Raw genomic sequence first — 24,772 nt, 5'->3', positions numbered from 1 at the left:
AAATAAATTATGAGAGTATTTATTTAAAAGACAATTAAAATTTGGCTTGTAGTTTATAGTCATCCTTCAATACCAACCAGTCTTTCTCTCTCAGGCTGGGCTTTTGGAACCATCCTACGTATGTCCCTTTCCCCCAGAGCTATAGTTGAACTCCTTCTAGGTAGGCATTGCCTTGTTTACAGATGCTTTGTGAAGTGTTTAGTTTTTCCTCTCTCTCTCTCTCTTCCTTCCTTCCATTTCTTTCCTCCCTCTTTCTTTTCTTCTCCTTCCCTTCCTTCCTCCCTCCCTTCCCTTCTTTCTTTCTTCCTTCTTTAATTTCTACTTTTCTTTCCTTTTTCCTTTTTATTTTTTTAATTTTTTTTTTTTCTGACTTGGAAACACACCAAAATTTGAAGAGAAAAAAAAATTAAATCATAACAATGCTTTACAGTCATAACTGATTCTATTCATCCAGTTAGCAAACTTGGTCCTCCTCATTTGGGCAATTACAGCCACAGGAAGGATCTAGTTTCAAAGTGCAGCTGCTCATTTGAAGTGGGATAAGCATGGTTAATTTTTTCAATGAGAAAACGGTGATGAATGGAACAGAAAGTAGAGATACCTTTAAAGCTAAACTAAAAAAAAAAAAAAAATTGTTTTAACTCAAGAAGGTCATCAATCTGGATATATTATCCAGAGAATTTTTCAAATCACAGAAGAGTGTTCAGGAAATCTGAAGTTACTAAAAATGAAAAGTATGCCTTGGAGACCAGTTTAAATAAAAGTCACCACAGTCCCATGCAACTCTAAACCCTGCACACCCAGCTACAGAAGAATCTCTAGGCGGCCACTGGGACCCCAACCCACATGGTTATCTTCTCTGTGAAGCACACAGAAACAGTAATAAAGGTCTCTACAATTTTTATTAATGAAAAAATATTGTACACTGAGATAATACTTAAATTCTCATGCCTTTAAACAAACAAATGATCTTTAAAACTACACCCAATAGTGGAAGTCACACAAGTATGTTCACTTTGGAAAAAAATATCCACTGAAATGAAGATATTTAATTTGTACACTTTTCTGAACGTATGCTATGTCTCAGGGAGCTCTGGTGGCATACCACCTAGGTATCTGACTGTTAACCAGAAGGCTGGAGGTTCAAACCCACCAGCCACTCCTCAGAGGGAAGATTGGGTGATCTACTTCCATAGAGATACCACCTCGGAAATCCAAGGAGGGGTTGCTGTGAGTCAAAATCGACTCAACAGCAGTGAGGTTTTTTTTTTTTGGTTATGTTTCAATGAAAACTTTACTGATGAAATAGAAACTATAGTCAAACTTCTGCCTTATGATGTTTTTCCTAGATACATTTTGTAAATAATATGAGAACACAAGCTTCCAATCTCCTTCTAAGTCTTATTGAAAACAAGAAATTGTAAGCTATTTCAGAATATAAGTTTTTCCTCTTTGGTTTATTACGTTTAAGTCTTCTCTTTTGACAGAAAAAAAAATTTCCATATTCTCATATTTTAATTTCCCAGTCATCACATCTGACTTTCTCTCTCTAACTCCTTATTCCATGTAAAGTATGCTAAATTCAGTACCTCTCCAAATAGCCAAAGATCACCATTCATTATCAAACACCCACACTTTGTTGGTCTAGCACTGTAACTGATCTAGTTTTTCTTGTGGAAAGCAGGTGTCACATTTAAGCAAAGGGCATAATCAGCAGTATAGCTGCCTGCTACCTTGTGGGGTTTTATCAGTAATGTAGTTAATAAACAGGTTTTGTGAGTAACCACACTCCATTATAGGGTATCTAAGAACTCGTGCCTTTCCCTCAACTTCCATCTTAAAAATTCATGAATTAAGAAAACCTCAGTGGAGGAGGAATAGGGAAATAGGACATTCTCCTTTATCACCAAAATTACTGACTTTTGGAGATGGCAATTATTGTTGTTGTGTTAAACCATTTATTTTCAAGGAAATAATAAATGGGGAGAATCACAAAATGACATTTGAGCAGTCTTCTTAAAAGATAACTGTTTAAAGAGCCAAGAATGATACATATTTCATACTGGTCACTAAAAAAAAATGATGTTTTTTTTTTTTTTTCCCAATTATGTAAACCATTTTCTGTAGCCAACTGCCTGAAAAGCCTCAAATTGCTTTATACTTTCCAACCATCACTGACTGGCATTTACTCTTAGTAAGCAGAAGTTGTCACTAATGACAGAAAGTGATTAGCAATCACTTGCTACACAACATGAGATAGTCTTAAAACTCCCATTTACCCCCTACTGAACCAATATCTTACTTAGCTCATTCTGGTGGACATGAGTGAGTGTTTCTCTAGCAACTAACATAGGAGAAAATATGGGCTCTACCGCTAAAGAATATAACAATTCGATCACAAAGGAAAATGAAAGAAAGCACCCTAATGCTAACTCAAGACACGTTAGTTGGAGAAAAACAGCCTGCATCCCATAACATTTTATGATACCAAATGAGATGCAGGCCAAGTAATTTCACTTATGTGATTCACTTACAAGCAACGCAAATGCAGTCTCGCTGATTACATTTAAAACAAAAGACTCAATCCGCTTATTTATAGAGCAGACCCACAGTCATGCAAAAATCATGCTACCCCCTGCCCAGTGTGGAACAAAAAGAAAACAAACTAGCTGAAGACCTTTTCATCTGCACAGAAAGAAAAATGAAGTTAATGAAATTAACATGAAGGCCAGGTTGACCCACTATGTTTAATATTGTGGCTTCCCAGTGCCTTCAATAGAAAATGAGGTCTGCTGTGCAAGTAACATTAGTGAGGTGTCCAGCTCACATGCAAACATGCCCAACGTTTTGTGGGTTTTTTTGTTTGTTTGTTTGTTTTTAGATAGTCATAAGAAGTATTCAGTAAGCACTTTCATCTATTTTTAATTTTCAATCTTCATTTATCTGTGTGTGAATGCATCACACACACATTTGTATATAGACAATATATATATACAATTTCCACAGCCAAATGTAGACTGCTATAACCAATATATTCACTAGCTGGGCTCTTCACAATGCATATTTTATTAATTTCTCTGTCTAGTCAGTTGGAGTCTTGAGCATTCCAGAGCTACTAATTTTAGTCATCATCAAAAAGTAGAGCATTTATTAAGGTAGCTTCCCTATTATGAAGTTCAACAGTTAGAACTTCAGTTGAAAGCTGCTGCCAAAAACCATCTCTGAAGGGCCCAGAGAAGCAACAGAGCTGGGAGAGCTACTTTCTGTGATGCTCAGTTGTTAGAGATTGAACAGGTAAAACTGGCTCACCACGAGCAACCGAATGCCAAGCAGCCAGCAACTGCACCCACTTCCTAGGCATCTGGCTAGAGCCTTATTGATAGCTAGATCTGCAGCACCGTAGGCAAAGAGAATCATCGCCAAAGCCAACTTGGGCCCAGCTGCAGCTTTAACATAAAGAAGTATAATGTGATACCTCACACCTGCCACAGAGCATTTTCCAAGAGGGAAATTGCATGTAGCTGGAAATACTCCTCGTGGAGTGACTTGTGGCTACAGGGGTTCTCAATCCCTAATGAAGACATACTTGGATGGTCTAACAAGTAACACCAACATCAATTACAGATTATGTCCATGAGCAAATTTCTGTGCAATAATGCAACTTCTTTTCGATTGGAGATACCATTTCCAAATAGTAACCTCCACAAATTCTCAAATGTGGACAATGCCTTGGAAGTGACCCTAGATCTTTGATATTTAACTGTAGCCAAGACTCAAAACTGCTCAAATTGGACCTCATAAAATGAATTGTGTTGAAGCATCCAACCTTCCATCTTTGTGTCTTTGAATGGAAAAGACTAGAAATATATAGGTTTGCTCATTTCCCCTCCAGGCAAGCAGCAGGCCAGAAATCATCTAACTTCTTTGGAATGTAAGCCATTATCCAAGCCCACAACATATGGCCACACAGCTCTCAACTCCCACATCCCAGCAAAAATGCAACTGCTGGCCAATGGTGCAGTCTGAGTAGGAAATGATAGTGTTTTCCGAAGCCCTTAGGGCCAGAAGATGCTGTCAGACCTGAGAGGAACTGAAGGACTCAGGAGTGGTTAGAACAGGAGGAGATACTCAGAAATGAAAGCAAAGTATGATCCTCTGAGGCAGGAAGTAGTTGTTACTGCCTGTTTTAAATTGCTTCCATCATTGGGTGCCTCTGTAGGGAGCCTACCTTTACTCATGTTTGGGAGAGGGTTCAGACCTGAAGACCCTTTGATTATCCCAGGGCATGTCTACAGGAGAAAATTAGGAAATAAAATTAAACAGTTTAGTAAAATTAAATCAGTTGACAAAAAAAGCTTATTTTAGGCATGTTCTTGTTATTGTCTGTTCCACACTGTAAGCTCCATAAACATCTCTAACTCATTAAAAATCATAGAGACAAACACTCTGGAAGGCACAAGACTATGCAACCCTGACTAGGTCAGTCAGCCACTTTGGGCTGCTGACTACCCCTATGTAAAATTTCCTACTTGTGTTTTTCCCACAGTGAGCATAGAACACAAGTATCAAAAAAAAAAAAAAAAATACACTTTGATGTTCTATTAATAATAGCCACATGTGATTATTTAAGCAAATATTACTTAGTTTATTATAGTGATTTTCAGGTGCATTTGATTGCCCCCCAAAACTGGAAAAATGCCCCAGGAGATAAGCACTGGGTGAGTGGACAGCTCTATGTTACTCTGAATCCTAGACCTACGAAGACATTCATTCATTCGTTCATTCAATAACCATTCACTGCGCCAGGCACTTTGCCCTGGGGATAAATGGTAAGCAAAACAACCATGATCCCTACCCCTTATGCTACTTCTAATAAAGAGTTCTTTATTGAAATATTTTCAATGAGCAAACCTCCTCCAGACCTCCCACTCTTCTTGCTCATTTTCTAATCTGTAGATGGCTTGACTCCCATCAAGCCAAACAACCCTTTTCCTTACTCAAACATTTTAGATTGAGTTTCTCATTTCCAAGTAAAGGAGTCAGAGGACTGTAAAATCCCAAAGGGAGCCTCATGTGATGTGAGCTTCCAGAAACCATCCTTAAGATATTAATGAGTGAGTTACAAGAAGTGACAGTAGTATATTCAGCAAACCATATGGAGGAACACTGAAGGAAGGCAGGTGAACAGTAACTAGTACTTGTGAAAACTTATTAAAAGTAGGAATGACTCTTTAAAAAGGATGGGAACGTTTTGAGTTCAGAAGACAATTTACTGCAAGGGCAAAATGACAATAGAAATAGATGTTAAGGATTGTTCCATGCAATCTGTCAAAGATATATTTAATTACTGAGACCATGGGCATTGCAGAGGATTCAAGATTGCCAACATAAACCCTGCCCTCACAAAGCTTACAGTCTAGAAAGGCAAGTATGGATATCTATGACTATCCCTTCATATTTGTGAATGCAACTTTCAAATTGGAGGTACTGCAAAGTTTGCAGGTTTAAGCCACGTGTGACTGTTTAAAGCTGCCCTCCTGACCTTTCTCCCGTATATTCTTAGTTCTGGGATGAGGCTCTGAGAAACAACTTGAGAAAAGGTATTGTTATAGAACCTTACTCTGGTGAGAGAAAAGCTTCTTCTCTCTTGGGATTTCATTCATCTCTTCTCAAAATCTCATGGCAATTTCATTGGATCATTTGGGCCAGAAAAATAAACATCTGCTAAAGACCTGGTGATCTGTTTCTGTAAAGATTGTTGCTGTTAGGTGTTATTGAGTTGATTCTAACTCATAGTGACCCCATGTGACAGAGAAGAATTGTCCCATAGAGTTTTCTTGGGTGTAATCTTTACAGAAGCAGATTGCCAGGTCTTTTTCTTTTCGGCTAGCAGTTGAATTGTTGTTGTTGTTGCTATGTGCCGTCGAGTCGGCCCCGACTCATAGCGACCCCTCCTTGGGTTTCCGAGGCAGTATCACTACGGAAGTAGGATTGCCCAGCCTTCCTTCCGAGACTAGAAAACCCTATGGGGACGTTCTACTCTGTCACCAGAGGTTGCTATGAGTCAAAATTGACTCAACAGCACCCAACAACATCAACCAAACTTTTTATATTTTTAGTAGCTTTCCCCAACAGACCCCAAGATAAACTATTCCCTGACTCTGCCTGCCCCTGGTGCTCATGGATACATATCTACTCAAACACATATACACTTCTGAATTCAGTTTCTGGAATTCATACCTCATGATACCCAGCTACATTAGATGGTCTTCTAAGATATCTCCAATAATGATGACACTATTAGCATCAGTAAGAACAAACACTTTTAAAGGACTTATTATGCCCCAGGAAACATTCTAAATGCTAAACATTATCAAATGACTTAACATTCTGTGACACAGGTACTATTTTTCCCCCTCATTTACAGATGAAAACACAGAGAGGTTTAGTAACTTGCCCATGGTCACAAAGATAATAAGAGGCAGACCAAGATTCAAACTTTGGGAGCCTGGCTCTAGGGTCTATGTTCTTAAATTCTGCACTCTATTATTTCTCTACCTCCTCAAACAGTAAAGCTCAAGAATAGATACTCAGGCATTTTCTAAAAATATGTTTTTTAAAGCCTCATACGACAAAAAAAAAAAAAAAAATGAGGGGGGCTCAAACATAGCAATGACTGTGAGGACAGTGAGAACCAGGCAATTATTTTGTTCCGTTAAACACGAGTTGCCCTGAGTCAGAGCCAACTGGATGGCACCTAACAGTAACATGTTGAACTTGACTACATTTTCTTAATTTTTTGAGCATTCACACTTATTTTAAATCTAATCAAAAGACCAAAAGGAGAGACAGAATGATTGGAACAAATGCAACCAATTCTATGTACATTGAATGCATTCATGGCTCCCTAATCTGACTTCTCATGTGAGCAAACAAGATACATAAATCTGGATAGACTGGTTGTTCCTATAAACAATTCAGAACCTTATCATGCTTCCCTGAACTGACTCCAATTCATCAAAAATGTAGGAGCAGGTTATATATGGCACCTCCATTAACTGAAACGCACCAATAAATTTCCAGAATATAGGCCCCAGCACACACACACATACACACACACAAACGGGTGGAGAAATCCTCACATATATTGTGGAACTCGATGCAGCCTGTGTCTCCTCTGTGCAGTCTAGAATCATGCATTATGCAACACTGCAACTGCTAACAGCAGGCGCGCACCAGATAATTTACACTTGTTTTTATGGACACGAGGAACTGATCTTTGAAGCTGTCCCTAATGAGATTCCGTTTGGCCCTAACAGCATCCTGAGAGAGTGTTCCGGTTTTCTACTTGGCATCCGGTGCATATTTATAATGCAGAATACAGGCTCATTTAAATTGCACATGTGGATTTTGGTGTCTTCCCTATTTTAAAGATTTTCATATACTAAGGAGCACTGACTCCTCAATTACTAAACCATACTTTTTACCTAAACAATGTCACCTCCATTCTCGAAAAGTACTTATCAAACAGGCAGGTCCATCAAAGGGCCTCTTCCTTCAGGGTAAAAAGCTCCACCAACTATAGGTCTGCACACAAGTCCAGAGACTCAATTAGGCCCTTAGCCAAAAGGCATCTCTAGAAAACCTGATTAGACAACACCTTCCTCAGCAGAGAAAGTTGAGACAGAGATCATGAAGTCACCTAAATTAAAAACTTCCTGCCCCAGAGAACCTGCAATGCAAACCTCTCTCTCTCTCTTTTTTTTTTTTTTTTTTTAATTATTTTCCTTCTTTTTAAGGTCTGCCGCACGTAAAAGTCTTTCTTAACTTTATATTAGGGGTTTTACTGATCACTTGGATTTCAAGGAACGTATAGCCTAGTTCTTGGGAATTGCAAACAGTCAATGCATTTGGCTGCTAACCAAAAAGTTGGCAGGTTCAAGTCCACACAGCGGTGCCCTGGAAGAAAGGCCTTCTGAAAAATGAGCCATTAAAAATCCTATGGAGCACAGCTGTATTCTGACATACAAGGGTCTCAATGAATCATATTTGACTCACGGGCAGTTGGTGGGAGTGGACAGTTTAGTCCTATAATTAGAATTCTGTTACATACTTTGAGTTTCATTTGTTTCACCTTTAACTGGATTTTTACAAAAAGGTTTTTGTTCACCATAACATCAATGTCGTTGTTGTATGCCATTGAATCAATTCCAACTCACAGCAACCCTATATGACAGAGGAGAACTGCCCCATTGGGGTTCCTAGGCCGTAATCTTTATGGGAGCAGATTGCCAGGTCTTTTCTCCTGCGAGCAGCTGGTAGGTTTGAACCACTGACCTTTTGGTTAGCAGCCAAGTGCTTAACCATCACACCACCAGGGTTCTTTTGATGGTATTATTTCAATTTAACCCACATCCCACGCTTCTGTCAAACAGCTGTCCTCTAAAAGCTTTAAGAGTTCACTACTAAAAAAAAAAAAAAAAAAAAAGCAGGAAAGTAACTTAAAAAACAGAAGTACAGAATAAAGTTGGTTTGCCTTTTGCAAAATGCTAATTTCCATGATGGCAGATGACCTCGTTTCAGTGGTCTTCATTTCAGGTAAAGTACAAATATTAGTGTCACTTTTCAGCCAAACTCCACGTAAGTGGGCTAAAATATACCCTAGTTAATTTCACCCCCCCCCCCCCCCCCCCCCCCCCCCCCCCGCCTAACCAATAACTGTGGACTCCAAATAGGATCAATAAATAAATATTTTACAAGGATTTAAAACAATATACTTTCTAATGCTTTAGCTTTTAAGTTAGAGAACAACATGTTGTTGTTGTTATTATGTGTCATCAAGTCAGACCCGACTCACACCGACCCCTCCTTGGGTGTCTGAGGCAGTATCACTATGGAAGTAGATTGCCCAACCTTCCTTCCGAGGAGCAGCTGGTGGGTTTGAACCGCCAGCCTTCTGGTTAGCAGTCAAGTGCCTTAGGCACTATGCTACCAGAGCTCCCAAAGAACAACATAGAACATCCAAATCTTTAGATTCAAGCTCAACACTGAACTTTGATATTTTTCCTATGTTAGAAATAAGAGTTCACTACTATCAAGTAAGAGTCAACCAAAGGCAGGACAGATTATAGCATTAGTGTAGGAGTATCAGAAATACTCACTCTGAGCTTCATCCAGCTCCATCCTGAAAAAAACATGGGAGACTTACATAAGTTACCCTTTTTAATGCCAAGTGTACTGTCAAGTCTAACTATATGCTCTCAAAATGAATGAATGCTTGCAACAACAGTGCACAGATTTCTTGGGGCAGCACATACTAATCCCTTAAATATTTGCAATCTCAATTCCCATTCATTCCTTCAACACACATTTGTCAAGTACTGTAGATACAGACAGAAAATAAATAAATAAATAAGAGCTGTTGCCTTCACAGAGTTTTGCAGCCCAGTGGAAGACAGATCATTTCACAAAGTATTAGTTAAATACAACCAAAGCAAGCATCACTCACAGGTACTTTGAGTATATAAAATGGGGACAGCTAATCCACAGAGAAGGGTAAGGTTTTCTTAAAGAAGTGACAAAAGTGGAGAAAGGAAATAGTGCTCTGGAGAAGGAATATCAATGTCATTCAAAGCCCCAAAGTTTAAGGCAGTGGGCCAGCCTGCTGTTCTCTCTATACATCTTAGTATCTCTTCACTTGTATGTGTGTGTGGCGGTGGGCGGGGGGATAAATTAGGAGGGATGCCTAGCATGTTGAACTTAAAATGCATCTTCCCTTCAATGTCAGCATCCGATCCAGGCTGAATCGAAGACCTTGGGAAAAATCAGTGGACAGATCACTGAAGTTGGCACTAAGTGTTGCCAAATGTCTGGCTGGCACCAATGTACAGACTAAATTGTCCATAAAAACCTCACTGTAGTCTTGCTCCTTTCAAAGGCAATCATTCTGTGATCAACAATGAAGCTTACCCAGAGGCCAGTCTTATGGGGAAGCCTTGAATTTTGAGCTTAACTCAATTGCACGGTTTAGGGCAAAAGTTTCATGTTTCAGATGTGCAGTCAGGTAATCTGATCCCATCAGAGTTTTAATGGCTTCTAAAAAGCCAAAGTGTTAAATCCTTTTCCCAACTTCCCCCAGAGCAAGCAGAAGGTGTTTTTTTCCTAACCCCCTCAAGTTCTCATTCTCACATTCAAACAGTTACAAAGTCTGAGATACTCATTTGATACTCATTTCTTAGTCTTCAAATCTGATTGTAATCCAAGCAAATGCTACAACTTTAGGAAAAGGCAGCATCCCTGGGAGTTACACTGTCCTCGACAGCATGCCGGGAGCTGAGATAGGTGTTTATTAAGTCTGTGCCCCTGGCTATCAATAGGCTAACCAGGATTCAATCCCTCCCTCCCACTGTGGGAATCCCTGGGGAGTCGACACAACCCTAAAACTCTAAAACTGAACAGCAACTAAAAAAGTTATGGTGATGATAGCCCATCTGCCACCATTAAAACTCTGCCAAAGCACAAATGTTAATGCTATAGATGCAATAACGATAAACAATATTATTAATAATAATAGCTGTGTGTTCTGCATTTGGACGCTGGGCTAAGTGCTTTATAAATGTATCACCTAATTTAATCTTCACAATTACCTTTTGACCCATATATTATGATCCCCACTCTAAGGAGGAGACTAGTAGTAGAGACTGTAAGAGAACACATCAGGGGAACACTGAATTCTGGATATACCTTCTTTTTTCTGGAACTATCAAATGACTTTAATTTTTAACATTTTTTAATATGCCTAGATTTCTGCTTAGTAACAACTACTCCACTCCCGCTTTCTCCACTCCAAATATACTCCTTCATTCTCCTCCTCTTTTCCCTCTCTCAAGTTCTTTTGTTTTCTGTTTTATTAAGCAAGTGGGTAGCAGTGGCTCCTGCAGCAGCCCTTGGTTTGGCACCTTGCAAAGCAGCACTGTTTGTTCCTAAGGTGGCACAATCTTCCCTGCAGAGTGTGAGAGCGGTGAGTAAACCCCACTAATGACCAGAAAGCTCATTTTAATTCTACACTTGACAAAATAAACACCTCATAAAGGCAGGTAAGCAGAAGCAACTTTTCACTCTGGACTGCTTTGTTTTAACAACCTTTAAAACAAGGAACCAACTGATGAAGAGAACAGGCCCTTGCATACAAAAAAACACAACTATCGTACAAAGAGTCGTAATCAAAGCAGAATCCCTTATGTAGAGTTAAATTATTTTTTTCCTCAACTGGGGGTACCTCTCACTCATACAGACCATCACTAAATTGCAAAGTTTCTTTCAGTGCAAACCCTGGCAATTTGAGTGGGATCTAACAAGCAAACTAAAAAAACCAGGGCACTTGATTTCTCTGAAATCAATTCCCAACAGGGCTCATTTTTCCTCTGTTTTGTCCATAGAAAATGAAGCTCCACTTACATGTTGGAGGAAATATTTCAAAACATTCCCTTTTTTCTCAAAGTGCAGAATTTATGGTAACAGATAATTAACAACAAATGACAAACAATAGGAGCACACTAAAGGTCCCAGTTTGGTTGCCAAGATGATGGTATCAAATTCCAAGATAAACAGTGGAGCGTGCGACTGCCATTAACATTCTGGTGGTCAAGATGGAGAGATGCAAAATAGATGGGCTATCCACCATGGAGGGGCACAATGTGGAGCAAACAACCTCCCATGGGGTTATTATTTTCCTTCTGAATTCTCAGGAGGGTCAGCAGGAGAGGGGGTAGGTCACAGCTCACACTACTGTACTAATCAGGATACCCAGAGCCTTTGGACTGCACGTGGGGAAAACATGAGACTCTTCTTTGAACTGCATTATGGAAGAATGAGGAATCAATATCCTTTAGGAGTTAACACCTCCTTGTCTCTTCTCTAAGGAGCCCTAGTGGTGCAGTGCTTAATCACTCAGCTGCTAATTAAAAGGCTGGCAGTTTGAACCTACCAGTTGCTCTGCAGGAAAAAGATTTGGCAGTCTTCTTCTGTAGAGATTTACAGCCTTGGAAACCCTATGGGGCAGGTCTACTCTGTCCTGTAGGATTGCAGTGAGTCAAAATAGATTCTAATGGCAGTGGTATTTAATCTGTTCTTTCTGAAGAGTCACCCCTCTCCACTCTCCTTTTCTCTTACCAGTTGTGCCCACAATGTGGGTACACAGAAGGAACAAAGTGAAAGCAAATGAACCTATACAAATCAGAATATGAGCCCAACATACGGTAAGTCTCCTAGGTCTAAAAGAGGGTGAACCCAGGGAAATCACAACTTCAGACATTCTTATACTTCCCAAAAGCTAATTCATCGTTCCCTTTTTGTCAAATGAATTTTTAAAATATATTAAAACAGGGACACAAAGTTTTTTTTCCCCCCCAGGGTGCTCAAATATAAACATGACAGTTTCTTTTTCTTTTTTTTTTAAATTGTGATTTGGGTGAAGATTTACAGAGCAAATTCACTTTCCATACAGCAGTTCACATACACTTTGCCTCATGACATTGACCACAGTTTACCACAATGCAACAGCTCCCCTCTCACTTTCTCCCCATAGTTACCTCTCCTGCCCCCGAGCTGTCTCCCTGTGTATAAACACCCCTTCTTTCTCCCATGACTGTTCTCTCCAAGGAGTGTATCTACCTGAGGTAAATGCTCAATTCATACGCCTGTCTTTTGTTTGGCTGGAAACCACAGGTGTGGGTTCAATTCCAGACCTGAAGGGCAGCTAGGAGCCATAGTCTCAGTGGTTCCACCAGGCTCTATCGGACCAGGGGACATAAAGTTTTAATTACCTAAAAGAATTAAAAAAAAAAAAAAAACTGTTTATGCTCAGAGATTAAAACAAGTCAAACAAACCCAAACTCACTGCCATCGAGTTGGATCCGACTCATAGCAACCCCTCCTTGGGTTTCTGAGGTGGTATCTCTACAGAAGTAGATTGCCCAATCTTCCTTCCAAGGAGTGGCTGGTGTGTTTGAACTGCCAGCCTTCTGGTTATTGCTATTCTGATCCTTCATAATGCTGGATTACATGTAGAGATGGCCCATTAAAAGCCCAGAAAGTCAAGGAAGATCTATTTGTCCTATCTCCCTGTTGACTGACAGGGATGCAGATCCTCTTCTGGTGCTAAAGTCAAGCACAAGGTCAGGGACATCATAAATACAAAAAAGAGTTAGGATCTACTGCATACAGCTAATATATCTAGCAATATCAAAAGATACATATATATGTATATGTACACATATATAGGAGCTCTGGTGGCATAGTGCCTAAGGCATTTGACTGCTGACCAGAAGGCTAGTGGTTCAAACCCACCAGTCACTCCTCAGAAAGAAGACTGGGCAATCTACTTCCATAGTGATACTGCCTTGGAAACCCAATGAGGGGTCGCTATGAGTCAGGTCTGACTCAACAGCAGTGAGTTTGTTTGTTTGTTTTACGTGAAAGAGAGAGAGAAATAGAAAGGATCTCTATCTCTCTTTCTCTCTCTCTCTCTCTCTCTCCCCTTTACATCCCTATTTTCTTCTTCTCCATACAATATGCAACTCTCCAATATATTCTCTGCCTACACAATCAGGACCAGTATAAAAAAGTTTAGTTATTTTTTTTAAATATGGTGGCATAGTGCCTAAGGAATTTGACTGCTAACCAGAAGGTTGGTGGTTCAAACCCACCAGCCACTCCTTGGAAGGAAGGTTGGGCAATCTACTTCTGTAGTGAAGCCGCCTCAGAAACCCAAGGAAGGGTCACTATGAGTCGGATCCAACTCAACAGCAGTAAGTTTAAAGTGATTCACCAAAAGCAAAGGGTATAATTTTTATGATTAAAAAAAAAATGTGAATATTGTTTGATAGGCTTTGTGGTTAACATTGAAGACTTAAAGCAAAGCAAAATGAAATTAAATGGAGAAGAAAAATTTCCAAGACTCAAGACTAAAATCCAAAAGCCAAAATTCACTCCCATTGAGTCAATTCTGACTAATAGCAACACTACAGGACTGAGTAGAGCTGCCCCATAAGGTTTCCAAGACTATAAAAATCCTTATAGAAGCAGACCGCCACATCTTTCTCCCACGAAATGGCTGGTGGGTTCAAACTGCCAACCTTTTGGTTAGCAGTCAAGCATGTAATAATCTCTGTGCCACCAGGGCCTCTCAAGACTGAAATAGAGCTGGTAAAATATCTATGTCATAGCAAAAAGCTAAACCTTCAGGAAATAGGAAAACACGCTGAGGTTGCTTGGCTGGTGGGAGACTTAATTTTTTCATGATTCCAGTTTTGAGTCTTAGTTCAAAACATATTTTAAGCTAAGTGTACAATATGTAAAAGGTTTGAAACTTGGTCCATGGCCTAAATACCACAAGTAATCCATTTTTCTTAGCCAATCAGTATAAATGCCAAAATTGCCCACAGCAAGATGGGAACAGTTATTTCTCCAACCCAAGAATTATCGAATCTTTGCGCTAGAAGGTTTCAAAGCCTGTCTGCACAAGGAAATAAATGGTTTTGAGTAGAGGCCACATTATGATTTAGGGTTCACAGTCTTATCAAAGAAACCCACCAACAGAAGAACGTGAGAACATTCTAAGTTTAGAAGTTTAAGTTCAATAGTAATATCAACTGCTTATACTTTACCTGCTTACTTTATTAAATGGTGTTGTGAGTTTTCCTTATTTATTTATTCTACTAGTTTTAAGAGCTTTATTACTTGGTACAAAATGCAAACTAATTTAAACCAACCAGGGGGGATTTTATTCTTGATTTGGAGCAAAGAAGAAAAAGTGAAAGGCCTGAAAAAATATATTTTCTTACTTACCTACATTCTGTCCTTCTACGGAGACAGAAAATGAAGAAAAAAAAAAAAAAAAATCAAAGCAAACAGAACAAAATATGCAGACTCAAATACTGCAAGGGCCAATAAATCCAACAGAGTTTCCTCCTTGCAGAGTTAACGTTTCTATATACACAAGCCTCCAAGTGTATTTTTTACATTAAAAAAAAAAGGGCGGGCTAACATGGTGGTCTGCAAAAGTCTGCCAATTTTGCCCACACTGATATTGCAATAATACCCTGTACCATGCCAGGGTAGCTACCGAAACATCTAGTTTCCAGTATGCTCTGAAGACTTAAAAGTGAACAAGGATATGGGAAGAAGACACCTAAGAAAATACTGAAAAGTAAGAAAAACAAGTTAATGAACTGATCTGCCAAAACTTGGTGAACATTTTCTTCTTTGTAGAAAAAGCACAGAACTGCCTAACGTTTGCTACACACGACATGGGCAACAGAGCAGCAGCACTAGCTGTGTTTTAAGATCTTAAAATCTATACTTCTACTAAAAGCTCCGAAAATGCAGGATGAAAATTAACTATGGCTCAAATACAGACTCTATTGCATTACTTCCTGTTTAGCTTGCTTTCCATTTGTGTATTTTTATCAAATGTCTCGATGAAGGACTTTTTTGTTTATTTTTTCAAAGCTTCATTTAGAATAGGGCACAGATTCAGGCCCATCAGAGAGGTGATTTGACGGCTCCTGAATTTCAGCATACATGTACCCATTCACTGCAGCCCACCTTCTCTATGAATCTTTATCCTTAGAAACGTAGATACTACTTCAGACTCTGAAATCCAGGCTACAAAGTAAATATCTGCTTAACTTGCCAAAAAAGATTACAGCAGAAATGAATTAATCGATCAGAAAAGAAAAAAAAAAAAAATAAAAAAAAATAAACACTGCCCAATTATGCTACATACAGCTAAGCTTCTAAAAACAAATCCACATGGAAAAAGAAAAAGAATTTGGTTTTAGGATGTATTTTTAATACTCAAATGCAAACAAAGAAATCTACAGAATAGGAAAAAAGTAAGCTCTGAAGCAAAGTCAAATTGTCCCAGCCCACAAGACTGGGTGCCCTCAGGGAGTATACAGGAAAAAAGACTTATTCAGAAAACAAATGACAGATGAAAAGAAAAATACCATGTTTATATCTGAGTGCAAGCTGATAGGGGCATTCAGCATCTCCAAGATGAATTTCTGATTGAAAACATTAAGAAAAATTATAACCACGTTAATGAGCAGCCCAGCGATAAATTTGTAATGAGGATAAGAGAGGGGCTTACCAAGAGAAAAGCATACATTTAGAATTTTTTTTTTCAAAGAGCTAATGCAACCCAGCTCTGTAGCAAAGGATTTTCTACCTTGTTTGCAGAATGCCATTTTACAAAGCCCCAGACAGACTTCCCAGAACCCAGATCTGCCCTACTGATATTATTCCTCCTGTGCAAGAGAGTAAAGGAGCTGTGGTGGTGCAGTGGTTAAAGCATCTAGCTGTTAACCAAAAGATCGGCAGCTGGAATCCACCAACCCCTCCACAGGAGAAAGATGAGGCAGTCTGTTTCTGTAAAGATTTATAGCCTGGGAAATCCTATGGGGTAGTTCTACTCTGTTCTACAGGGTCTCAATGAGTTGGAATTTACTCAATGGCAGTGGGTTTGGTAAGAGAGTAAGGGGTCATTTCTCTTCTCCCACCAACAAATCTCCATGATGTCTCACTACTACATTCTTTCTCTACATAATATCGACAATGATATGAGATTTGTGTTCTTGATTTTAAACAGACAAAAGAAAACAAATGAGAAAAATCATAGATTGTCAGATTGGGAAGGGATGACGCTAAAAGACCATCAAGTCTGATATCTGATGCTGATGTTAATTGCCATCACATCAATTCCAACTTATCATAACCTTCTGTGTGTGCAGAATGGAACTGCCTCCTTAAGGTTTTCAATGACTCTGACCTTTCAGAAGCAGCTCACCAGACCTCCTTTCCAAGGAGCTTCTGGGCAAGTTCGAACTGTTAACCTTCCAGTAGTCAAGCGCTTAACCATTTGTACCACCCAGTGATCCTAATGTCTGATAAGGAATCTGAAATGCATAGAGACCCAACTTGCTAAAGATCACAAAACTAATCAGTGACCAAGTGGGACTAGAATCTAAGATCTTTGGAACACTGTCAAGAAGTTTATTAGAGCAAGCTATTTATTTATACCGTATACTCTACCAGCTTCCAAAAAGATTTTGAGGATAATTCTTGATTGGTGGTTTGAGTCCACTGAGGCCTCTCGGAAGAAAGGCCTAGCAATCTATTTCCAAAAAAAATCAGCCGTTAAAGCCCCAGAGAACACAATTCTACTCTGATACACACGGGTTGGCATGGGATGGAACTGACTTGACAGCAATTGGGGTTTTTTGGTTTGTTTTTAGCTGTGCTCCCCAAATTTTTAAAGGAATAAAAAAATACATTTTTCAGCTTTAAGACTAAGGAGCTCTGGTGGCAGAGTGCCTAAGGCATCTGACTGCTAACCAGAAGGCTGGCGGTTCAAACTCACGAGCCACTCCTCGGAAAGAAGGTTGGGCAATCTGCTTTCGTAATGAAACCACCTCGGAAACCCAAGGAGGGGTCACTATGAGTCGGATCCAACTCCGCGGCAGTGCAGTTGTTTTTTTCTTTTTTATAGGACTAAGAAGCAGACAGCATCCTTAGCCTTACTCTTATCTTCCCACACAAGTAAGCTGAATTATACTGAATAAATGAACAACAGCCTTTGGACTATTCCTTGATTGTAATATAAAGAGTGAAGAAAGTTGCACCCAAGAAGCAAAGTCCAAAGCACGCACATGATTTGTATTATAGCAAGCCTTTTACAAGTAAAGCAGAGGACTTCTAACAAATTATTTTTTTATTGATCTTTAAAAAATGTTTTTATCATGAAAGTATTACGTGATTGTTAAGAAAATAATTTAAATTATGCAAAAGTATATAAAATAAACTTGGAAGGAAGGTTGGGCAATCTACTTCCATAGTGATACTGCCTCAGAAACCCAAGGAGGGGTCGCTATGAGTCGGGTCCAACTCGACGGCACATAACAACAACAACAAATATAAAATAAACATGTAAGATCTTTCCCAAAATTTATTCCCTAGAGAAAGCCAAAAAAAAAAAAAACACTGCCAATGATTCCAACTCATAGCAACCCTCACTGGGATTCCAGGGTAGTAAATCTTTATAGAAGTAGATTGTCCTGTCTTCCTTCCATGGAGTGGTTCATGGGTTTGAACCACCAACCTTCTGGTTGTTGTTGTTGTTGTTATGTGCCATCGAGTCGGCCCGACTCATAGCGACCCCTCCTTGGGTTTCCGAGGCAGTATCACTACAGAAGTAGGATTGCCCAACCTTCCTTCCGAGGAGTGGCTGGTGGGTTTGAACCACCAGCCTTCTGGTCAGCAGTCAAGTGCTTTAGCCACTATGCTACCAGGTCTGGTTAGTGGTCAAAAACCTTAGGCAGTGCACCACCAGAGCTCCTTATTCCCTAGATAATAACCATTAATGTTGGTATTTATCCTTCCAACCACTTTTATGCATTTTGAAACAAACAGTCCCTTACACACTTGTGTAACTTTGTTTTTGCTCCTAAAGATACCAATCATAAGCTTGAAACAAATATTTACTTTCTACTACTTTTTTGCCGGGAGCTCTGGTAGCATAGTGGCTAAGGCACTTGACTGCTAACCAGAAGGCTGGCGGTTCAAATCCACCAGCCACTCCTCGGAAGGAAGCTCGGAAGGAAGACAGGGCAATCTACTTCCGTAGTGATACTGCCTCGGAAACCCAAGGAGGGGTCGCTATGAGTCGGGTCAGACTCGACAGCACATAACAACAACAACAACACTTTCTTGCCATGGATAAAAATGCAACCTCGGATCAGACAGACAAACAAAATCATGTAAGAATTTGGCATGGAATGATCACCCTGAAACTCTATAAACTACAGAGGATTTTAAAAATGATTAGCTTTTTGTATAAGAATAGTGACTCAGTCCTGTAATCATTGCAACAATATTATGTGTCTGCTTTTTAAAATGTACAAAGTATTTGGATGGGTATGTGATACATCATAATTATAAAGATTAAAAGAAATTATCATCAATGCCCAAGGATGCTACAAAATAGAGCAATGCAACGAGAACCCACGTTTTATACAGTCACTAAGTTTTGAAAAGATAATGGTAACAGTTATCTCAAACTCATTAGCAAATAGACAAAACCATAAATATTATCATAGCCTCTATTTATCAAGTGCTATCTTTCAGGCACTATCATGATATACATCATCTCATGTAACACTCATAACCACCTTAACAGGATGGCAAACCCATTTTACAGATGAAAAGTCTGAGGCTCCATAACGTATCCATCATAATCTAGCCAAACCAGTAACTGACAAGATTAGCATTTGTTCACAGATCTCTGATTTCAATCACACTTTCAGCCACCAAGCCCTGGCTGTGTCCTTTGGACTCAATCCTGGTTAATTACGGCAGCCTGAAATAGAGAGTACAGGGGGCCTAGGTCTAAGACAAGTGCAGGAAAACCTCTGTAATTCTGTAAAGAACAGGGAGGCAGCACATGGATGACAGGATTTCTTTCCCCCAGCAACTCCAGGAGTTACTAGAAGTAGGTGAGACACTTCTAGACTGTTTATGATCTTGACAGGCACTAGGAATTCAGGATACCTGCCAACCCTGACAGCCAAAATTCCCTCCTAGAAAAGGTTCCATGGTGTTTTGCCTGCAATGACTTCTTACCAAAGATGGTTACCTTCTTACTTATTACCAGTGGTTTTCTTATTTATTATACATCTACTTACACTTCACTGACTATTATTAGAATGAATCTGAGACAGCTTAGACTAGAAAATTCTGAATTAATAGAACAATTATTAATGATAACAGCTAATAACAGTGAGTATAGACTATATACTATGTACACCTCTAAGGACTTTACATGCAACAAATACTGTTTCAAACCTTTACCACAACCTTTTGCAGTAGATAATATTTTTATGTTACAGAAAAAGTAAACACAGAGAAAATACGTCTTTTCTCCACAGTTGGTTACTCAGTTAATAAGTAGTGCAACCAGGTTTCATATCCAACAATCTGATTCCACTGGTGAAGTTAACCATGTTACACTGCCTTTCTAAAACAAGGGTCAAAGAACAAGAGCTGGGTAAGGCAGATCCTGGGGATAACAACCAAAGGCACAGCCAAGGATAGTGACTACAACTAAAAACTTCCTTCGACTTTCTAGCAATGGATCTGTGATCCAAAAAGATGAGGAACTGACCCCAGTAGGGTAACCAACTGTCCTGGGTAGACTGGGACTGAGAGATTTTCTGGAAAGCGGAGCTTGCAATGCTAAAGCTGAGACAAACAGATGGGCACCCTACTAATAAGGTTTTATAATATTTTATTGGGCCTCAGACAATTAAAACCATACAAAATACTTACTCTGTTTTCAGGCCTGTGTTGATCCCTTCAGCATCTCTCCCCATCATCATTAAAAATATTAGATAATTTTCACAACATTCTGCTTTGGAAAGAGGAAGGAGTTGTGAGGGAAACAAATGAAGTCCTATTAAGCGCTGGTTCTCAATCATGCCTTCTATTAGTGTGTTCAGTTGTCTGGGTGCGAGGGACACACAAATTCTGGCTTAACTCCTGCTCCACTATGTCATTCATTGTCTTTTCCACATTTATATAGAATTGTTTTGTAAAATTCCTCTCTCAAAAAATAGCTTTCTTTTTATAAAGTATTTCTCAATAAACAAATAAAAATTCCCCTAAGTCACAGGCAGAAATCCAGGCCAGTGATTCTTAGAAGGTTCGAAGGTAGCCTTGTTAGAACTTGCAAGTGAAAGACAGACTAAGACGAAGTATGGAACTGTTAAAGCCAATTGTTAACATCAGCTCTGAAATCAAAAATGAACTTAGTGAAGACAGGGACCAGGTTGTATTTATCTTTGTTTCCCCCCTTAACTGTACTCTTAATCTTACTAGGTCAGTGCTAAAAAATCCTCAACTATCATTAAGGTGGGAGCTCTGGTAGCATAGTGGCTAAGGCACTTGACTGCTAACCAGAAGGCTGGCAGTTCAAACCCACCAGCCACTCCTTGGAAGGAAGATGGAGCAATCTACTTCTTAGTGATACTGCCTCGGAAACCCAAGGAGGGGTCGCCATGAGTCGGGTCCAACTCGATGGCACATAACAACAACAACAACATCATGAAGGTAGTTATGAGTAAACTGAGGCCTAGAGAAGGGAAGAAAACTGCCCGATGAGGAATGAGCCTTTCTCTATGGAGGGTGCAAAAATGCCAACTACCTTCACTAAACTGCATGAAAAAATAAATAAATAAAACAGATTATTTAAACGATGAGGGTTTTAACACCAATCCAGGCAATGTGTCACAAGTCCTTGTAAGACTTGTCTCAACTACTTCCCCAGGTACAAGGTAATAAAAGGAAAGGCAAATGTTTTCACAATCCCTTACAAAATAAATGAGAAACTATTCAAGTGGAAAAGACAAAATATCTTTAGGGAGAGGAGCAAAGCTCAGCCCAGACATGTTGAAAATTTCAGAAAAACTGAACAAATTTTAGACTAAACATTAGAAGGATATTTTCCAGCCAATTTAAGTTTCTATTTAGACTAAGGGCCATTTTTTAAAAAATGTGGCAGGAAACAGAACATAACTACATTCAACCAAAACACTTGAACACCTACTATGTGTCAGTCACTATACTGGGTACCAGGCCTAGAAAATAATAGTGTGGTCACTAGCAAGTAACTGTACAGCTAAGGAAGAGGTAATTGAGCATCTTAGCTATGAACATCTTCATACAAACACTCAAAATGCCAAGAGGTGATAGAAAAGTTTCAATGAAAATCTCCAAGCATCAAACATAATTTCTCTTCTTAATGCAAAACTGACCAATTGATCAATCAGTATTGTACCCATGCATAAGCACAATTCCTGCCTATAAGAAGCAAACCAAGTAGTTGAAAGGATATATATAGAGGTGTATATATATAAAGAAAAATAATAATGGAGGCAGTGAGAGGTAAATGCCAAGCGACTAGGAGCATCACGCTGGGGCACAATTTGGATTGGGGGGTGCCTGTAAAAGAAATTTCATAGAAATGGAGGGGCTTCACTTAGTCTAGAGGCATTTGAAGACCAGAGCATAGATGAGTCTTCACTGTGAGTAACAGTGAGGGCAATGAGACCGAGATGGAAAGGCCCAAGGTGTGCTCAGGTAACAGTGAGCAGACTTGTGTGGCCCGAGTAGAGGATTTAGGTGATGACGGTAAAGCTAGAGCTAGACTGTGAAGGTTCCTCTATTCAAGGTCAGCAGCATTATAAAAGGACGTCCACAGCTGTCTAGGCTGGTACTACAAGCCCGATTTTTCAAGCGGAATAAGTTGATCCTTCACATTTTTCATGGCTAGATCTAAGCAGATCAGTGCTAAGGTTACACCTACTTTGTGTAATTTTTCAAATATCTTTGTGCATTCACTGTTCACCAGTGGAATATTATGGACAAGAACAAGTGAGCAGATGTCTACAGACCTAAAGACCAGGCTGAGGCTCCACATCAGTTATTTTCCAAGGAATTTGGGACAAGACATACTGCCTTTTGCCTAACTAGAAACAGGATCCACAAAGTTCTCTGTAATTCTTTAACACAAAATGTCACACCAGTGCAAAACAGAGCTGAAGTCTGACTCGCACACAATTTATAACACATTTGAAGACAAGGAAAATAAATGCATAGAGGAGTAAAAATAAAAGAACATTTGAAATGAACAGATATTTATTGTTCAGAAAAGTCATTTTAACCAAGAAAAATCTTAAGAACTGCATCTTGAAAACGTTTCTTTAAAATCACAAATGAGCTACGTTTTATAATCAGAGTATTCTGACTTAAAGTACAAAAATTCTTAGAAATTAAAAATTCTTAGCACTGACCAATTGTGATGATTTTTCTGTTTTTGCTTGAGCATGTTGTTTCAGTATGGCCACTTGGCAGCAATCTCATCACAGGTGACAGAATGACTCTACAGAATATTCTTACAAAGCAACATCCTATGTTTATCCAAATACCCAGGCAGTCAAGGGAAAGACCTTTTTGTTTGGAAAATGTTTCTTAATTTGAGGGGGGTATTGTGTGTGTGTGTGTGTGTGTGTGCATGTGTGTTTGGGGTAGAGGGGTTCTCCTATTTTTTAAATGTCCAAATGAAACAATTACATAAAAGAAAAGCTTGTGAGTTAGACATGCCCCGAGTTCAATTCTGCCAGGAGTGGCAAAAACAGTCAACAGAGCTCCAACTTCCTTTCTATCTTGACTACACAATAGTTTTCAAAGAGATTTAGTCCTACTACGAAAGACTCATGTTAGACATTGGAAGGGTCTAATAGAGAATGAGCACCAGGCCTTGACTAAACAAGGGAGATGGTGACCTTTTGCCCTCTTCGCTGAAAGCCCAGCACATCCTATAGCAGAGGATCTGGAAAAAAGTTGGTTTACAACCAGGTGCTACAAAATCCTTGCCTCTGGGTTTCTCCCACACTTTGTTTCTTAAACAGTTTAAACCTTAACAAGATTTAAATAGTATTAGGGAGTGAGAAAAACTACAATTCTTGGAACAAACTGTTCCACTGTCCCTTAATTCTTTGTTCCCCTTATTGTTTGAGTCCTGCAGCATGCAGCACACGTCCCACTAGTGATAGGCAAGACAATGGTCTTAGCAATGGCAGGACAATTAGTCCCAATTAGGCCTATTTCCCAGATAGATGTAAAGGGGTAGTGAGGTGTGAGAAAAAAAAAACAAAAACCTACAGAAATGTTAAAGAAATATTTCGTCAAACTGACCTGGGGATCAGGAGACTGCCAAAATGCCCTAAGCAGCCTTAGGCATATGCCTTAACTTCTCTGTTCTTATCTACAAAATATGGAAGACCTACTCTACCATCCTTCAGAGGATCTGAATACTCTAATGTCACATTGTAGTTAAAAGTGCTCTGAAAATATAAAACATCACACAGATATAGGGGATTACTCATAAACTGTATCTGGAACCACAGACATCTGTCTGTGTCGCAAATGGTGTAACTTTTATTATTCTTGGCAGAAGCCACTGCTGAATGCTTTATTTTATTTCTATTTTCTTCAGTGCTAATTATTTTAAGGTCATGAGCAATACTTACATATGTACATGTGGCGGTTGGAATCTGCTCTGGTTGATGTTGTAGTGTGTGAAGGCCTGGGTGGGGTTTGAGCTGTACTCATCCACCGTTATGGTAACTTTGCCTTGAGAAGGAATCCCATGTGCCATCCTTCCTCCCTATAGGCATGAGCAATTCACAACTTTCCAGAACAAAGGATGGAAGCAGGCATGGTGCGTTTCAGCCAACCTCTGAATCCAAGGATCTACTCATAAATACCGCTGAGTGTTTCTGGAAAGAAAAAAAATACGTATGTGTATATATATATATATACGCGCACACACACACACACATATGTAATGAGAACAAAGAAAAAGAGGGTGTTCTAAAAGACTTCAAATTTGACACTTGGATATGAAATTGATTCAGAAAAAAATCTGAATGTTTGTTATTGCTTTGTGGATACAACCATTCCCAACACTCTCCCCTGCATGCACTTTAGAGTGGACAGTGCACTTTGTATGACATTGCTGGCTGGTAGCAAATCATCTCAATGGTGTTCAAACTAAGATTTCCTCTTTAATTATAACTATGGCACTTAATGTGAATTATGGAAGGGGCATATCCACAGTTGCCATGGTGTCTAGCTATAAATGGTTTGTGCTGTA

The 24,772-nt window shown here is 39.3% G+C and overlaps 1 protein-coding gene across 1 annotated transcript in view; it reads right to left on the bottom strand.

The window, feature by feature from the left end:
• MPPED2 (metallophosphoesterase domain containing 2) overlaps nt 1–24,274 on the bottom strand; it is a 220,206-nt gene extending 195,932 nt beyond the window's left edge. Inside the window, exon 1 of the mRNA XM_007943298.2 lies at nt 24,147–24,274. Within this exon, the coding sequence (XP_007941489.1) occupies nt 24,147–24,274 (128 nt within the window). The remainder of the gene's footprint in view (nt 1–24,146) is intronic.
• Nucleotides 24,275–24,772: the final 498 nt, after the last annotated feature.

The sequence above is a fragment of the Orycteropus afer genome, unplaced genomic scaffold (assembly GCF_000298275.1).
Source record: "Orycteropus afer afer isolate SDZICR_OR568_19922 unplaced genomic scaffold, OryAfe1.0 scaffold00103, whole genome shotgun sequence".
Classification (NCBI taxonomy): Eukaryota; Metazoa; Chordata; class Mammalia; order Tubulidentata; family Orycteropodidae; genus Orycteropus; species Orycteropus afer.
The sequence above is the reverse complement of the archived record's forward strand: the minus strand, read 5'-3'. Positions and strand labels throughout refer to the sequence as shown.